General features: G+C 36.7%; 1 protein-coding gene across 16 annotated transcripts in view; it reads right to left on the bottom strand.

The window, feature by feature from the left end:
* SYNRG (synergin gamma) overlaps positions 1 to 19,339 on the bottom strand; it is a 59,325-nt gene that overhangs the window by 39,150 nt on the left and 836 nt on the right. For 4 of the 16 annotated variants that reach the window (XM_070393689.1, XM_070393691.1, XM_070393693.1 and 1 more), the window contains exons 2-7: positions 15,090 to 15,130; positions 12,056 to 12,177; positions 7,800 to 7,930; positions 6,670 to 6,775; positions 6,048 to 6,159; positions 1,827 to 1,904 (exon numbers count right to left, since the gene is read on the bottom strand). In XM_070393689.1, the coding sequence (XP_070249790.1) occupies positions 1,827 to 1,904; positions 6,048 to 6,159; positions 6,670 to 6,775; positions 7,800 to 7,930; positions 12,056 to 12,177; positions 15,090 to 15,130 (590 nt within the window). Of the gene's footprint in view, positions 1 to 1,826; positions 1,905 to 2,798; positions 3,033 to 3,866; positions 4,167 to 6,047; positions 6,160 to 6,669; positions 6,776 to 7,799; positions 7,931 to 11,584; positions 11,663 to 12,055; positions 12,178 to 15,089; positions 15,131 to 19,339 lie in introns of all 16 variants that reach the window. The other 12 variants (XM_070393678.1, XM_070393684.1, XM_070393685.1 and 9 more) reach the window with 9 other exon arrangements.

The following is a 19,339-nucleotide window of genomic DNA, read 5'->3' as shown; positions in this document are numbered from 1 at the left end:
ACTGATTGATCTTTTTTTGTTGTCAATGTTGCTTATAGGAGACTCATCTTAAGTCAAACTGCTTTAATAGAACTAAAGCCATGTCAGGGTTTGAACCGCTGTAAAGATATTCAAGTGGAAATATCCAGCAGATAATTAAGGTCTGGTGCTTAGAAGAGAGGTTGGAGCTTGGTCCTAAAGATGAAGATTTGGGACTAAGGGTAAGAAAATGTCTTATAATTTAGTAGAAGGTAATAACAAAAGAGAAGTTGTAGAATAATGATGGTGGGAATAGTCTGAAAACAGCGGTTGGAAGGGGGAATAATACCAATACCACCATTTCCCTGTCCCGATGAATTAGAGGCAGTGAGAAAAAACATCAATGGGTAAGGTGCTATGGAATATAGCTGTCAGAGAAAAATACAGTTTTAGTTAAGGCAAGGAAGCAGAAAAAAGAAAGGGACTATTTGGGGACATTTCCACAATAAAACAGGGTTTCCAAAGGACAAAGTGAGAAAGGCTGTTTGAGAAAGGGTTGACATAAAACATACAGGATACCAATATTGCATGGGACATACTTACCGTATACTAAATAATTCTTTACTGTTTATTTGAAATCCAAATTTAACTGGATGTTCTGTATGCCTATTTGCTAAATCTGGCAACCCTTGTTGGAGGAGTTTTGGGGGATGAAAGTGGATAGGGCTAAGGTAGATAGGGAAAAATGTTTAAAGCAAAATTTTAAATCTATGATTAAATTATGGGTTGCAGATTAATAGCCCAGCCATGACAACACATACTTTGGCTAGGAAATTATGTGTACATGTATGTTTGGAAGAAGGAGAAAGGAAGAAAACAAGCTGGCAGAAAATGGATGTAACTTCAAAATATACCAAGTCCAAATTTTGTTTGTTTGTTTGGCTTGAAGACGGAGAGGAAAAGATGCAAACTGTCTAATGGGCAGGTGGAAGAAGACCTATTGTTTTTATGTACAACTAAAGTCCCATTTGGTTTGGGAAATTGGCCTTTCAATTTGTGATTGTGATGTAAAAAGAAGTTCAGCTATCAGGATCTTGCATAAGTTTTATTTAATCAAGTGTATAACAACTTCAATCTATAACCATTCTACAACACTAAAGATCTGATGAAAGCTACCTTTTAGTTTACAAGGGGTTGGCAAAGTAGAACAAATTTAATAAGTTACAGTTTATTAAGCTTGATTAACATATTCCGCTATAACAGTCATTATGCACATCAACCATGGCTTAAACAGACCTATTCTTTGTATCAACTGAATAGTATCACAAAATGCACTTTAGTAAATTTCTTTTTTGGCTCAACAGTAATAACATTTTAAAGAAAAAGTAAACATCTTCTAGTGTAGAAAAAGATGCCACTTGGTCTTTTTATTTCAGATACTACCACACGATAAAAATGTCATAGGAATATTTTTTTAAATATAAACTAATCACCAAGAATTCAGAAAATTGCATCACACATATTAGCACTATTCTTTATAGTTATTAATAATCTAAAAAATAAATGTTTGATCACTTCTTCTAGAGCATGATAAATCAAAAAGTTTTTAGAATTAAAAGTATATGATGGTCAATAAAACATAAGCAAAACATTTCTCCTTCATATATATAGTTACTTCATATATAAAGCAGCCTTAAGAAACATTAGATCTATTTAATTTTCTGAAGTCTTTCAGAAAAAATATAAGAAAAAAGTTACAATTCCTTCTGCATACTTTGTAACCACAACAGTAACTACTTACAATTACATTTACAACATTTAAAACAAAATATCCAGATGGGAATCCTAGACAAAGCAGCTTTTATTACCTGGAACCAAACTTTCATTGTAAATCCAAGGAGGCATTCTGGGCTGAACAGGATCTTGTGAGGGAAATACACCTACACCTAGAAGATAAGGAACATTACCTAATCTATATAACAGTCCACGAAGAAGATGGGGGAATCACATAGAGTCATAGTGTTTTTATAAAAAGAGCACAGGCTGGAGACACTAAAAAAAAAGTCACCAATACAACTAAAATATTTGGTTTCTAAACAACTCCTACACATTAACTATGTCCTAAAGAGTCTATTGAAAAAGAAACATAAGATATACCAAATCAATATTCTGAATCATATGAGGCTTGCACCATTTCACGTGTATTACAAATTAAAGGGAAAAACACACACAAAAATCAGTGGTTTAAATTTTTATATGTAAAAAAAAAATGTGGTTGCCTAAGCTTTACAGCTTTTTATGTTTCTTTACAAAGCCTGTATTTTTTACCTGAACATGACACTGCTGCCTTAGATGCATAGGATTTTTGTTTATTTTGTCCAGTGAAATACTCTCCAAAAGTTTACCTCCTGGGTTGCCCACATTCTAATTCATCTCTGCAAGCTGAGTTTGTAAAAATTTGACCTTTTAGGGAGCAGTGTGTCTGATTTACTTCATAGAAGCAAAACTATATTTTCATTGGTGACTTTTCCAGTTAAATTTTAACCTTTCAACCTTTATAGAACACCACAAAGTGCAAGAAGGAGAATGAAGAGTTTTTATGAAAGAAATTTCAGGAATGATTCTGATTTAAAATTTTTAAAAGGAGTAACAGTATATTGAAAGAATTCAGAGCAAAATCGTAGGGGTTAATTGGAGAAAGAAATGCATTAAATATATTTTAAGCAAAATTTTGATTAGCAAAATCAAGCAACATTCATTTTAAGATTAATGCTTAAGGTGTTAGCATTTGAGCAGCATTTGGTTAAATAAACTTTTTGCTAAATATTTCATGAGCTCACCACTCTCTTCAATGGGCAGGTTTTGGTCTGAAGTCTTTTTTGCCTCTGCAGTAGTGGTACCACTTACACGTCCATCCACAGCACCCCTGATATTGGCCGTTAAACTAAGATGGTTCTTACTGGAACCTGGGCCTTGGGCTCTGTGCCCAACCTCAGAAGTATTTAATTTAATTTGTTCCTGCTCAGATGTACTTATATCACAAGCTACTAGGAGCTTCTCCTCCAAAGAAGGGCCTAAACAAACAGCATGAAGGATTATTTGTATATAACTGCAAATTTCTAATTTTTTCAATCATTCATTTCCACCCCCAGATTCTTAAGGGAAGATCCTGCCACATACAATGTAAATTTCTAAACAATTCGATCACTACACAATTGTATAGACATTGAGAGACTTATATTTTAAATCTACTTTGATTCTCAAGCATTCTCTGAGGCAGCAGATAGAACGGTATAGTGGAAGGAGTACTACCTTGGAAGTCTGGTGACCTACACACGATATGGACACTTCCACTAACCACTGGTGAGACCCCTGGCCAGTAACATCATCTCTGGGTCTGTTTCTCCTCTGTTAAGTGACAAAGTGTGGACTCAGTACATCTCAGCTAAGATCCCTCGCAGCACTACTCTATGTCTCACGCCATGGTGTATAACTGTCCCAACCCCCATTATTTCACAAGTGTTAAAGATTTGCCCGAGGACAGCAAATGAAGAAACTGAATTAGAGCACTTTCTAAAGCAGCTTTCCCTGGCTCATTACTCTTAAGAAAATGATATTAGTGATTTTCCCAAATAAGAGTAATCTTACGAAGAAATCGGTTTGTTCTTAAAATTCTAAGGTGGTTTAAATAGTGCCTAATTTAAGAGCAAAAGTTTTAAATCACTTTTCTGGAAAGTGAGGCCCCCAGAATTAAAAAATCTAGATTCTTATTTTGACGATTTTAATAGTACTCATATATTCAGGTACATGTTTCTTTGCCAACATCACTGTATTATTCAACTTATATAAAAGAAAGAAATAAGCCTAGATTATCTTAAAAATACTTTCATTAATATGCTAAGAGTTACCTGCTCTCTGTACATTGTATGAGGCTGAAGCAGTAGAGAAATAAGGAATTTGTCCAGGGACACCATGTAAGGCAAAAGACACTGGAATCTGACCTGGAGGGAGAGGCTGTGCTCCAGCCTTCTGTGTATGCAACTGGCCAAGTGGGGTGGTGGGATGGAAAGACTGAAAAGGCTGGGAAGTGGAAGAAGGCCCACATGTGGGAAGTTCAACAGGCCCCTGCATAAAGTCACTGAATTCTTCTTCATCAAGAAAGGCAGGTGATGGGGAGACAGTTTTAGAATGAGATGATGTGGGATAATCTGCAAAATGGAAAATGGTAACGAAACACACAGAAATGAAAATCAAAAGGGAGAAAGAAATTAAGATGTAGTACAATTCCAAAAGAATATACTGAAACATGAATAGTACAGGTGAACAAGAAATAACATGTAATTAACAGTCAAATGGAATTTTATAATGAATGCAAAACACTTTGATGTCTATTACTACACAATTTTTTTGTTTTTTTAAAAAGAGATTTATAGCTATTTTACATTTGACTCAAAAAGAGAGAAATATAAAAGTCAAAATTTCTTTCCTTTTTTTATTAAGTTAGTACTAATTTTTCCCCCTGTGACCACTAATAATTTACATCAAAGTGGTGATTACTTTTGAAACTCAAGTGATCTGTTTATCTGGATAATATGCTTTCAAACTAATATATACCAGAAATATGAAAACCCACCAAATGCTGCTGAACACATTTTGGGCAGACATAGACTCTGATTAAAATTCATTATGTCAGTAAGAAACAATGTATGATGCATACTTATAATTTTTGAAATAGCAGGTCTAACCCATACATTTTGAACAGTTCACTTTTCAGTAGCCATGTGAAGGATCCTATATAATGAAAGGCTAATATGCAAATTGACCAAACGGTGGAACAACTGGTCACTATGATGCGCAGTGACCACCAGGGGGAAGACACTCAATGCAGGAGCTGCCCCCTGGTGGTCAGTACGCTCCCACAAGAGGAGCATCGCTCAGCCAGAAGCTGGGATCATGGCTGGCGAGTGCAGCAGCGTTGGCAGGAGCCTCTCCCACTTCCGCAGCAGAGCTAAGGATGTCCGACTGTCGGCTTAGGCCAGCCTAAGCCGACAGTCGGACATCCCCCGAGGGCTCCCAGACTGCAAGAGGGTGCAGGCCGGGCTGAGGGACCCCCCCCCCAAGTGTATGAATTTTGTGCACCAGGCCTCCAGTGAAAATTATGACAACAAGAACATTAAACACATTGCCAAGGTGATATTTTCTTGTGAAAAGCCTCAAAATTGGGACACCATAAAGTGCTGAGTCAAACAACTCAACAGTCAATTTAAGAAAGGAAATCTTGATTGAGGACTATATTTTCTTTAGCTCTAAAGAATACTAACATCACTATGGCTTTTTACTGTTAAATGTGAGAATCACTCTTGTAATAAACCTTCTCTAACAGGGACTACGTATATTTAATATGAGGCTCATTAACAATATTATTATTGCCATATTTTTAACTACTTTGAATTGCTTTCACATTTACTGAAGTCAGGACAGTCTTTTTTAATAATGGTTACTGACAATGTGGATTTAAGATCTCAATTTGGGTTCTCAGATCAGTACTGGTGGACAACTTTCCCTTTATCCTGTTCTAAATAGGCACTTTTTTGCTTATCTGATGATAAATGATAATAAAAACAACAAAGAAATATATTAAAGAAACTAAAATTCCATGAGGAGCATTAGTAAACCCGTGACTTTTTAAAAAGGGGGCAGGTACAATTTTCAAAGTTTAATCACACTGAATAAAATCCAAAATAGCTCATAAAAAGCAAAATTATTTTAAAATAATGAGAAAGCAATAAACTACTTTATTACATTTGCTTTGAGTGAATGCATTTTACTAATGTTAACATACTCATATACACAGAAGATTTACAAGTAAAGTTGTCATACCGACATTTACTAGAAAGAGAGGGGGGTTTTCCTCCTAAGATTGTTATGTTGATCAGAACACTTAACCTATTGTAAATTTTAAGACATCCAAATCTGTACTTAGCTTGAAGGAAGAGTTCAGCTTTAGCTCTTCATACACACGTAATGGCCAATAAAACACATGGACTATAAGTCACCTTCCGACAAAAGAACACTTTAAATTAAAATACCTGGTTTCTTAGGGTGCGATGCTGGAGTAGGGTGCATCTTAGCATCTCTGGAAAACCCATCTAAGTTTCCTTTTATGGCTTCCAAAGCATCATCTCTACTCTTCTCTCCTATCTAAGAGATAATAAATGTATGTATATTTCTTTGCTCATCTCTCACTTCATCCTAAATACTCCCAAAGTTAAAAAGAAGTACAGATATTAGTTTGTTGCCAGTATTATCACATACTTCTGATACTGAATTCTTCAAGTCAGACGATTGATAAGTGTATAAAACAAAGACATAAAACAATACTCTAAATTAAAAGGCCTATTTATAAATACCTTATTCAGTTGTTATGTTATATTAATATATTAATATTCTGTATTAATGCTTCACTAGAAAAGACTACAAACATTATAGTGGTAGTAAAAAAGACTGAGAAAACTGACTGATATCTCATTTCCCTTAACAATATAGTGTCTTTACAGAAGAAAAATCCTTCACTTTTGGACTACATGAAACTAAAATGAATCAACCACAGCCTCAGGTTAGGCTGCTACATGGCAAAATTCACTGAATGAGTAGAGGCAGCTCATGCAGGCTGTGTATGTGTTGTGGTGGAGGAGTGGCAGACTATATTACCTTGGGTTTCACGCTACTCAGAAGTCTGAGCTTTTGCTTCTGCTCTTCAAACTGGCGCCTTTTTCTTTCTTCTTCTAAGAGCTTTTGCTGCTGTTCAAATCGTTTTCTGAAGGAAAAACATTCAGGGATTATCACCTGTGTTAATATTTATATTTCTACTAATATCATTTTACATTTCTAGAACTAAAAACTTCTCTAATGTTCTCATTTTCTTTTGACACTATATTAATTTCAAAGTATGAGTTTAAAAAATGATTTACCTAAATTGAGATATGAATTTATTTCTTCTTTAATTTGCAAGGGGAGGACAATCTTTTCGTGTGTGTGTGTGTGTGTGTGTGTGTGTGTGTGTTAATCCTCACCCAAGGATATTTTTCCATTGATTTTTAGGGAGAGTGGGAGAGAGAGGGAAAGACATAGAGAAACACATTGATTGACTGGTTCTTGCAGGAGCCCTGGCCAGGGCCGGGGAGAAGCCTGCAACCAAGGTACGTACCCTTGACCGGAATCGAACCCGGGACCCTTCGGTCCACAGGCCTACGCTCATTCATGGAGCCAAACTGGCTAGGGCAGGAGGACAATCTTTTGCATTCAAAAGCAATTAAAAAACAAACAAGGAGATAGACAAAATAAAAACAGTTTTCGTTTGGCATATAAAGAAGAAACTTCCACTTGGGAAGGCATGTCATATGGGAGAAAAAGCAATTGTCTGGGAATCAGTTCTACATTTGGGTCCAGGTTCTGCTAGTAACTGTGTAGCCTCGACTCACAAGTGGCTTCATTTCTCTGGTCCTCACTTTTCCTAGCTGTAAAATAAGAGGCTTGAATTAGAGCAGTGGTTCTCAACCTTGGCTGCACGTTAGAATCACCTGGGAATCTTTGTAAAATCCTTATTTCTGGGCCTCATCCTCCGGAAATTCTGTTTCTTTGTTACTAATGTTGTGGCCTCACCCCATAACAAAGAGAATCATTAAGGTCCCTTCTGGCTTTAAACTTAAAATAGAAGTATTTTAAAGAGTTTTAAAGGCAACGTGACTGTTTTGGTTTCAAATCTGCATTAGAGAACATTTGAAAAGCTTAGAATAACTGCTATCATGTATTTTTTATCCTTGAATCCTGAGGTCCCTTACTGTTGCTCTTCGGCAAACTGCTTCTGCATGTCTGGAGTGTATTGTGGGCCTGGAGGACGCATTCCCAGGAATGGCGCTTGTCCCAGGTAAGGCATTCCTGCTGCTGGCATTGGTCCCATTGGTATCCCTGCCTAGAAGAAAAGGACAAAGGCTCAAAAAAACAATTTCGCCTTTTAATTATTACAAAGAAAAACTGTAATTTCCATAATTTCTTTCATGACATATTAAATTCCCTTTAATATTTCACCCCCTTCATTTCCTTCACTGCCCTAGAGGTGACCACTGCTAATAGTCTGAGGGTGTAAAGGGGTGTGTGTGTGTGTATATGTAAAACCTTTCAGGCTGTGTGTGTATGGAAGCACATACAGGCACACACACAAGGTATATTCTGGTAAGCTCACTGATCTATACTCTTTGAGAAGAGGTATCAAGTCTTTATTTCCATCAACAGATAAGAGCTTGTTACATAGTAGTTACTCCACAAATGAGATTAAACATGTTTTTCCAATATGTTTGAATAAATTTTTAAAAAATATTTTTATTGATTTGTAGAGAGACAGGAAGGGAGAGGGAGAAAGAAAAATATTGATGTGAGAACAAAACATTGATCAGCTGTCTCCTGCACACCCCCTAGTGGGGGTTTTCCTTATATATGTCTATGATTGATTGGAGCTATTGTACTTCTCAGAAGAAAATATAAGATTTGAATAAATTTCTCTTTTAAGCAGCTTCCAAGCAGTACAATACCTCCAACAACATTAAAAATTAAAGAAAAAGACTGTGGCTTCTTTATTTTGGAATTATTAAACCTAAGCTCCTGATACCTAGGGAAATTATTTGGAGAATATAAAATATAATTTACTTTCTTTTTTTTTTTTTTTTTAATTTACTTTCTTATATTGTGTTCTACATGTTAGAGATACTTATTTCTTTTGGTTGTTTCAAACTCTTTAAAAACTTTTTCATATAATTATGTAAGTCATAAAACAATGTTTAGGGTTAAAATCAATAACTTAAAAATTGTATCAGCTGTTACTAAGATTTAGCAGTAAGCTTACTAAATCTTAATTAAAACACACTGTATCTATTGTAGATTGTGTCTAGTCATTTGCTGCCATTACTCTAAGGATTACACATCACTGTGTGGGTATGTACTCCTTCTGACCACATTACCTTGGTGAGCAGAAGTGACTGGAAGTGCTATCTCTGAGAGAAAGCTTTAAAAGACATTACAGGGTTCAGCTCTCTTTTCCCTATGCCAGGAGTCTGGAATGTCCTAGGTAAGGGTCCCAGGATGAAGAGATACCATGGATCTGAGTCAACCTATAAAGGATATGTATCACAAATGTGAAGTAAACCTGTTTTTGTAAGTCACCGAGATCTTGGGATTGTTGTTTCTACAATATAACCTAGTGAAAGCTGAGTAACATGAATTTAAGACCTACAAAAGCTCAATTTGTTCTTATTTTCTTCCTACTGGAGATGAATAAAGAATGATTCTGGAAATTTTCCTAAATCTTTACATACAACAGAGAAGTTTTATTTGCTTAAATGACTGCAAGATGACAATAATTGCAACTTAAATTCTAATTGTAAGCCTGGCTGGTGTGGGTCAGTGGCTAAGTGTGGACCCAAGAACCAGGAGGTCACAGTTGGATTCCTGGTCAGGGCACATGCTAATAAATGCTTTATATATTTCCTTCAATCCTTTCTACAATGATACTGACAAGGTATTATTAGAGCCTGTTTAACAGGTTAATGGCAAAGCCTGGATTTGAGCTTGGGTCTGACATCAAAACCCATGTTGTTGTTTTAATATATTTTTATTGATTTCAGAGAGAAAGGGAGAGGGAGAGAGATAGAAACATCAATGATAAGAGAGAATCATTGGTCTGTTGCTTCCTGAATGCCCCCTACTGGGCATCGAACCCACAACCCAGGCTTAACCCTGACCAGGAATCGAACTGTGACCTTCTGGTTCATAGGTCGACACTCAACCAATGAGCCATACCAGCTGGACCCATGGTTTTGTTTTGTTTTGTTTTTTAAATATATATTTTTATTGATTTCAGAGAGGAAGGGAGAGGGGAGAGACAGAAACATCAACGATGAGAGAGAACCATGACCAGCTGGCCCCCGCCCACCCCCAACTGGGGACCGAGCCAGCAACCCTGGCATGTGCCCTTGACTAGAATCGAACCTGGGATCCTTCAGTCCACAGGCCAACACTCTATCCACTGAGCCAAACCAGCCAGGGCCATGCTGTTATTTTTTTAATCCACCTGGCCCACTTTTGTGGCTGCTCCTCTTTAATCTCCTGTGAAGGCAACTCACTCCCTTAAATTGATCAACTGATTTTAATGTTTTTTAAATTTTACTTTTCAATTACAGTTTACATTCAATATTATTTTATATTAGTTTCAGGTGTATAGCATATTGGTTAGACAATCATACACTTTACAAAGCGTTCCCCCCAGTATTTCCAATACCCACCTGACACCATACACAGTTATTACAATAATTACTATATTCCTATGCTGTACTTTACATCCTAATAAGTATTTTGTAACTACCAATTTGTATTTCTCAATCCCTTAACCTTTTCCATCCAACCCCCCAATTCCTACTCTTCTGGCAACCATCACTATATCTATAAATCTGTTTCAATTTTGCTCATTTATTTTGTTCTTTAGATTCCACATATAAGTGAAATATGTGGCATTTGTCTCACTCTCTTGTATTTAAATGTTGAAATCCTGAAAGCTCTATCCTGGATTACGTTTTCCATCTATAGTGTTCTTGGATGTTCCAATTCACCCCTATATCATCAATTACCTTCTATGGATAGATAACTCTCAAATAATTTTCAGAGTGAAAAATGACCAGAGTTCAGGTTATTAAATTGTCTCTGAACAGCCCCACTTGAAGTTGCATGGGTTCTCCAAAGTCAATAATATGTACCAATAAACCATCTCCTCCAGTGTTTCTTTTATAAAGAAACTAGAGGCCCTGTGCACTCTTGCAATCTAGGACCCCTTGGGGGATGTTGGAGAGCTGGTTTCGGATCCCCACAGGCCAGGTCAAGGGACCCCACTGGTGCACAAATCCATGCACTGGGCCGGTTTTGGCCCAATCCCCACAGGCCAGGCCGAGGGACCCCCACCGGTGCATGAATCTGTGCACCAGGGCTCTAGTATGCATATAAGATTTTTGGTTAATCTCTTCCTGCCCTCCCCACTCCCCTCTGAGATTCATCAGTCTGTTCTATGTTTCCATGCCTGTGGTTTCCACTCCTGTGTTGAGCATCTGCCCCCTGGTGGTCAGTGCGCATCATAGCTACCGGCCGGTTGGCTAGTGGCTTAGACTTTTATATATATAGATATATATATAGATGATGAATGACACCACCATCATGTATAAAATGACAAATCAATTTGATACCATCTTCTCCTTTATTCTCAACATCCAAACACTCAGCAAGTCTTATTAATTTTATTTCCTAAATTGTGTTCAAAAACATCCATGTCTCCATCTCTCTGCTACCACCCTAATTAAAGCCAACATCTCACCTACTCTCAGTACATCAATCACTCTTCTAGGGTTTCTCTTTATATCCTCTTTTGCTCTTCTGCCTCCAGTCATTCTCCAATTGGCAGTCAGAATGATCTTTTTGAAATACAAAACTGATTGTGTCATTCCACTGCTTTAACCTATTGGCTCCTTAACGATCTTAAGAGAGAATTTGATGTACAATATGGCTAAGTACAAGCTTATTAAGGACTTACGTTCAAATTCTGGCTGACTATCCTCTGTGAGCATCCTCCGAAGGTGTTGGTTTCATCAGAAAAATGAAGATACCACTTCTTTAAAAAGTTATGGGGTTTAGATGAGAAAATTTAATATAAAGAAGGCTCTGAGTCTTCCAAACAGTGACACAGTTTCTTCCACGAAAACAGTGCTACTACTTCTAACAATGTTACTTCATGGCATCAGGCCCCTGAGTTTTTCAAGGTATCATTCTAAATTTCTTCTAAGCTAGTAATCATAGAGAAGTCAGCAGATTTTCCTTAAGTGATTTATCTTTTATTTTTTTTCTCTCTCTCTTATGAACATATCTTTGTTTTATTTTGAAGGAAGCCACCTAACATGTAGACTACACTTATTGCTAAATATAACATTAAAGTCCTAGTATGCAGCTCTTAGCATGTAGACACATAATAATAATTTTGTAAACAATCAGCTAAAGAGGCAAATACCTGCATAGTAATAGGTCCCTGGGATATTTGAGAGTTGTAGTTCATTCCTATCATGCCTTGCATATTAGGCTGCATGACAGAGACCATAGGAAATCCTTGTTGCTGCATTGGCATCAGACCTGCTGAAAAAAAAAAACCCATAAAGGTATCATTAAAGTCAATGTGTTCTAAAGTTTATTTTCTTAAAACCATAAGTACCTACAGGGCTTGTTACTTGGGAGGTGACACGGCGAGTGAAAAAGTATAGGCTCTAAAGCAGTGGTTCTCAACCTTGCCTGCACATTAGAATCACCTGGGACTCTTTTTAAAATCCTGATTTCTGGGCCTCATCCTCTGGAAATTCTGTTTCTTTGTTATGGGGTGAGGCCTCAACTGTTTAATATCTAATATGCGTGAAAAAATTATATTCCTCTTCTCTTTCCTGACATTAATAATTAATGTAACATTTACCACAAAACAGCCACCAGCATGTAAAGTAAATAATGCAGTGGCAGTAAAACTATCATGAAAGCATGACTTAGAGTATAGTATCTCCCAAACTTTTCCAATGAAGATACCTCCCATTGGGAATTTAATAAATACTAAATGCCCACCATATTTTAGACACAGTTCTAGATATATAACAGTGAATAAAACAAAATCCCTACATACCCTGAACACAAATTTCAATCTAATTTTGCATTTTATTTTATCCTCATTCAAGGATACTTTTTTTCATTGATCTTTTGAGAGAGAGAGTGAAAGGGAGGGGGGAGGGAAGAGAGAGGGAAACATCGATGTGAGAAAGACACATCGATTGGTTGCCTCTTTCATGTACCTCTACAGGGGCCGGGGATCGAACCTGCAACCAAGTGCTCTTGACTGGGAATTGAAACCATGACCCTTTGGTCTACAGGCTGATGGTCTAACCACTGAGCAACCAGCCAGGGCTAATTTTGCATTTTATCACATATTACATTCATGTTGGTTCTACTGTAAAGAGCTTTTAATCCAATTCTGATTTAAAAATACTAAAGGTCTAGTAAAGCATACCATGCTTCTCTTGTGTGTTCTGTGAACCTTCAAGGTTATTTATACATAGTTTAATTTCAGGAGCATGAACATCATATTTGCAGATAACATTTATTAGTGGCAAGCTATTCATGTATTCATTCAATTATTTACTCAAGTATTTGAGGGCCAACTCCATGTCAGGCACCATTCTAAGCACACAGCAATGAACAAAACCAGGCCTTTGCCCTCATGGAATGGACACTGTAATTGGGGGGATAGATAATAAAATATAAGTACATGTCACGTAGTATTAAGAGATAGGGCAACAAATGAAGCAGGGTAAGAGGGAAAGGGAGAGCTAGGAAAAGGAATGGTTGTTGTTTCATAGCCAGGATAGGTTTCACTAAAAGGGTGGCATATAAGCAAGGACTTGAAAAAAATAAGGGAGCAAGTTATGTGGATATTTGGGAAGAGTATTCCAGACAAAGGAATGCCAAATGCAAAGGTCCTAAAGTGCCTTGGAGAATTAGAATGCACAGACTGAATAAAACCATAGTAAGATATTTTTCCTCTTATCCCTTTAGACCTAAAGTTTTATTTAATTAATTTTATTTAATTATTGAATGGGTAACTCAGGTATTTGGTACAACATTTAAAGGTATACAGGAATACACAATGAAAAAAAAGACTCATTTCTCTCCTGTTCACCTATTCATGATGTTATGGCTACTCTGTTGTCAGTTTCTTGTATATACTTTCATAAATAGTCCAGGCATAATTTAAAGCCTTCAAATGATCAAGAAGTCCTCTCTAACATATTCTGTAAAAAGAAAAAAATCTCTAAAACAGTTCTAAATTTCAGGAGAAAAAAATATCAGGCAACCTTTTGGAATCTCTTCTTGTCCTGTTCCTTTGCTCCATATATAGGTTTTTACTTGGAAGTTTATAAAAATGAAAAATGAGCTATGATAATGAACACATATTTGTAATGCCTTCTTAAAGAACAAAATATCTCAAACCATTTGATGTGAATCTGGTGCATATCTAAGCACAGATAGCTTGAATAATGCATAGGTGTGAGCACAATGAACAGAATACAAATGACCCTTGGAAAATTTTACCTGAAACTCAACCTCCATCACTGATTACAAATGGAGACAAAGTCAGTATGAGCCACTGACTACCTCTTTATCATTCATCTCTAACAATGACCTAGGAGTCTGTTTCTCTAGCAAGACTACCATCACCAATCAACACTGGCATGTGAGAAGGGCCAGTTTTCAGAAGCAGCTTGGTGTATGGTGAGAAGGAGGGCACAGTGGAATGGGAAAAGTGAGCAGAAAGAGAAGGGCAGACTTATTCTTCCTTCAATGTTGTGTCCCAGTGGCAAAGTAGCATGAGTCAAGATTATATCCCTTCACTATTGTTTCCTTGAAGTAAAAGCTTAGAATTAATATTGGTAGCCCCTTGTCTGAAACTAGGAGGAAAAATAAGAAACTGCTAGGAATAAAACTGAGACTACAAATAGTTAAAACTGAATCAGAATATGTGATCTCTTATGTACATGATTATAATAAGACTAAATTAACATAGAGAAAATATGGTAGTATAAAATTACTGAAGAGGTTCACTTATTCATTCAACAAACATCTACAGAGATCCTATTATTTCTATCAGCATGCAGGTGCTGGGTGTTGGATATGCTAATGAGAAAAGGCAGACGCAGACCCTGCCCTATGTCGCTAAAAATCATCTAGCAGAAAACTAGATAGAAGGAAAAATATGTCATTTAGAGAATTCTTTGATACTCTTGTTCTGAAAGTCTCCATCTCTGAGGTTAAATAATAATATGTTAATATGTTTAAATAAGTTTGGGAGAAATGAGGAATGATTCTTAGTATTCCCCAAATTACATAATCTTTGAGAAATTTTAAGAGTAGCTTAAGCTATAGGTTTAAACAAACCTTCTTTACCCACTTAAGTCCCAAGTTGAGAAACATAATAGTGAAAAATGAAAGTTCTAAACATAACTTTTACTTACCTTGAGGGGGTCTCATTCCACCTGCTACTGGAAACATGAAGCTGAAAAGAAAACAAAAATACATTGGGATCGTTATATGTAGAAAGAGCAGAACATGAAGCTAAGATTTGAGCCTGAGCAACTGCAAGGGTGCTGATGCTGCTGACTAAAAACAGCAATCGAATTGAATAGGTCTGGGGAGAAGGGTGGTAGGAGTGTGGCCATGAGGAGCAATCCAGCAGGCAATCAGAAAAGTAGCTCAAACTCAGGAGAAGGGTCTAGCTAGGCTCTTTTAAATAAAGGTTAAAAAAAATTGAGCTCTAGTTGTGGATGAAATAGCCAAGGGAATGTGCATACATAGTAAGAAGGCAACAAAGGACAATGCTGAAGAATTTTTACAGTGACAATTGAGTAGGGAATGGTCACTGAGAATTAAGGAAGTTGGTTATGACTGAGAGTTGTAACTGAAGAACAACCACATTTTAGAAAGAAGGAAATAGTTACTACTGTCTAATGCTATAGAAAAGCTTATCAGTGCCCTAACTGGTTTGGCTCATTGAATAGAGCGTGGGTCTTCGGACTCAAGGGTCCCGGGTTTGATTCCAGTCAAGGGCATGTACCTTGGTTGCGGGCACATACCCAGTGGGGAGTGTGCAGGAGGCAGCTGATCGATGTTTCTCTCTCATCGATGTTTCTAACTCTCTATCCCTCTCCCTTCCTCTCTGTAAAAATCAATAAAAATGTATTTTAAAAAAAGGAAGAAAAGCTTATCAGAATGAGGATTAATAAAGATCACTGCTTTTTGAAAATGGTGATCTTCGAGTGGACAGTTTTAAAAGGAAGAAACTAGGGAGAAAGGTTTCAAATACTGTACAAAAGATATATGTAGTAACTTATAAAACAAGGTTTTAGAGGGAATGGTATTCACATAGTGAGGTAGCAAAAGGGATCTGCTTTGAAACGGAAGAGGGACGGACTTCTCAGACTGGAGGGAAAGAAAATGGGACAAACTGAGTGAGAAGTGCTTTAAATTTGGGAGTCAAGGATCTGAAGGAGATTTCAGGATCGTCTTTACAGAGTCTAGTGAAATCCAGGAATTGTATGACAAATGTATGAGTCCTTGCATTTTTCTACTGCACAACACCCCCACCCCCACCCCCCCGTCCCGGGAAAAGGCTAAAAACCAAACTTTGGAGTTTTTCAGCTCAAAAAAATATATTTTTTAAAATTTAGTTCTAAGATGGTTTACCAAGTTCTAGTTGAACATCTATCTGGTAAAGGATCTGAACCACTAGCAATTTCTACAGCTGACAAGCAGGCCTGCACCCAAGGAGTGAACAACTTTTCTGAACTGCACACAAGATATATTATTAGCTAAGTAATGTGTTAACTGGATACAATGTTTAAACTGCAAGTTGAAATTTGGTAGTACTCAATTTTTAAAAAAGTTACTTATAGACTAAGTTTTATAAATGTAGGAACAATATATTTAAGTAATCAACCTTTTGAGACTTTTCAAAATCAGTCTTAAAGATTACAATTACCAATATGGTTTAGTGTTCCCCCGGCTCTACCATAAAGTGACTGTGAAGTTGTATGCAATTCCCCCACCCCCACTTCACCACCCTGTCCTGTTTCCTCTGTCAAATGAGGACAGATGACTGCAAGTTTCCCAAGGTCCCAACTTAGACAAGAATAGATGTACAGATGTATAAAGATTCCTTCAGCCGAAACCGGTTTGGCTCAGTGGATAGAGCGTCGGCCTGCGGACTGAGGGGTCCCAGGTTCAATTCCGGTCAAGGGCATGTACCTGGGTTGCGGGCACATCCCCAGTAGGGGATGTTTCTCTCTCATTGATGTTTCTAGCTCTCTATCCCTCTCCCTTCCTCTCTGTAAAAAATCAATAAAAAATATTAAAAAAAAAAAAAGATTCCTTCAAAAACATAAATAAAAAAACTAAATCAAAGACATTACTAATGAACATGACTTACTTCAGTAATTATTTAGCAACTCCATGTTGCTATGTATCATTTGTATGACTGAAATGTTTAGACTACTAACATCAGCATGCTTCAAGACTGGTTAGACAAGCAGGTAAGACATTGAACAGACAGAAAAGTTTGGCAAACACTGGGCATCAAGATGATCAACAACTTTATTTCAAAGGTAAAATCACTATTTATTACTGATGTGCTAGCGTGAAAGCAGAACTGTGAACTCTACTTGTCACATTCATTCTCCTTGCCTACTTCATTCATTCTTCCTTTTCAGTCAGAGGTCCTCAAACTACGGCCCGCGGGCCACATGCAAATACAAATATTGTATTTGTTCCCGTTTTTTTTTTTTACTTCAAAATAAGATACGTGCAGTGTGCATAGGAATTTGTTTATAGTTTTTTTTTAAACTATAGTCTGGCCCTCCAACGGTCTGAGGGACAGTGAACTGGCCCCCTGTTTAAAAAGTTTGAGGACCTCTGTTTTTAGTTATCTTTGCTACTAATCTAAATCAGCCTTCACTTTTGAGGCCTAGACTCTTAATGGCTCTCCCCATCTCCAGTAGCTCATAAAGCCCAGCTGAGGCGCATCTTCCTAAAGGACCATTTAAGAACCATTCCTAAGGTTAAAGCTATGCAATGATTCCCCCTTAAATTGAATTTCCTTTGCTTATACTCAAGGACTGCTCCAAGTTTAGCACAATTCTTTTTTTTTTGCAGCTTTATCTTCCCCACTCAGTGCCACGTCTGGCCTACCTACTGTTCCCTAGTGTTCACTAGGCATCCCCACCTTTATGACAATCTCTTGACCTCTTCCTCCAAATGAGACCCAGGTGAAATCTGCCTCTTCTTTGCCTTCAATGCAGCTTGAAACTGAAAATATTTACAGAATGTTTTTCTATGTGCTAGAATGTGCTAGCAACAGTAGACGATGAAAAGATGAGGAAGCCTTTAAAGGTATAGAGCAGGGGGGAAACTGACAGTTACAAATGATATCCTAGAAGGATACAGACTATTCAACATCTTTTTTTTTTTAATTTCTTTATTCATTAAGGTATTACATATGTTTCCTATTCAAGATCTTTCAACTCTTTTTATGCAGCATTTGACTTTAAAAAAAATTATACTTCTCATCTCTTGGGTAAATTTTGCCCTTTATACAAATATACCATTTATTCTAAAGTAGACCATTTAGGATACCAACAAAAAGTAGGTTAATATTAACGAAGTTGGAAAATGCTATTGCTTTTTGCCTAGTTTCTTAGAACAGGGACAAGTATCTAAGAAATACTATAAATTATAGTTCATGAATTTTCTTTATTAAAATTATTTTTCCCTAAAATATATTTAGGCTACCATAATGTTAGCTTCCTCACAAAATAAGCTCAACCCTCACCACTACTCTCTAAAAACCATAGTGTTGTTTCTTCATTGAGCATACAGCTTCTCAGAAAGTTTCCAATATATGTAACATTTTCCATACATTATTCAAGGTAAGGAGAATTTTAACCACTTTCCTACATATCCTCTAGAGTTTTAAAATGCAGATGTTACTACAACCAAATTTCTATCACAATTCAGGCCATACTTATTTTTTAAAATCTGTGTTCATGGACGAGTGATGTTAAAATACTACTAAGGTGAATGATCCACTCAACTCTCTGCACCTGAGATCCTCCCCACCCAAAAAAGTAAAAAAAACAAACAACATCACACACCAAAAAAAAAACCAAAAAATTAAAAACCTGGGCTTAGAATATCAAATTACTTTAAGTTCACATTTTCCCAGAATTTGGAGCCATAATTAATCAAACACTTGATCAAATTAATGCCACTCAAAAATGTTTTAGAAACTGTCATCACATATAAAGATATAGAGATTATTTACATATTTGTCTTCTCCAGCCAGGAACTGACTTATACAGAATATTCATGAAAAACTCTAGTGAAACAGTGGAAATTAGAAAACAAAAAAGAAATTTTAAATCTAAGTGAAAGACGTGTAGAGGAAATAAAAAATGGGGCTGCACACCGGCGGTTCATTGAACAGAGGCCCATCTCTCTGTTTAGCATATACACTAAGCACCTGCAGGAGGTAGTAACTTCAAAGACTTGACACTTTTGTAGTGCTCAAGATTCCAAAATTAAAACACTGCATATTAAAAAACTGATACGTTGTGTTCCAAAGATAACCTAGCATGCTTTAGATAAAAAGCTAATTTTATCTCCAAATGTGGATGCAGCATGTGTTTGCTAACAAAACAGAATCGGACTCGGT

The sequence above is a fragment of the Myotis yumanensis genome, unplaced genomic scaffold, assembly GCF_028538775.1.
Source record: "Myotis yumanensis isolate MYYU_CA2020_CCGP unplaced genomic scaffold, mMyoYum1.0.hap1 SCAF_16, whole genome shotgun sequence".
Lineage (NCBI taxonomy): Eukaryota > Metazoa > Chordata > Mammalia > Chiroptera > Vespertilionidae > Myotis > Myotis yumanensis.
The sequence above is the reverse complement of the archived record's forward strand: the minus strand, read 5'-3'. Positions and strand labels throughout refer to the sequence as shown.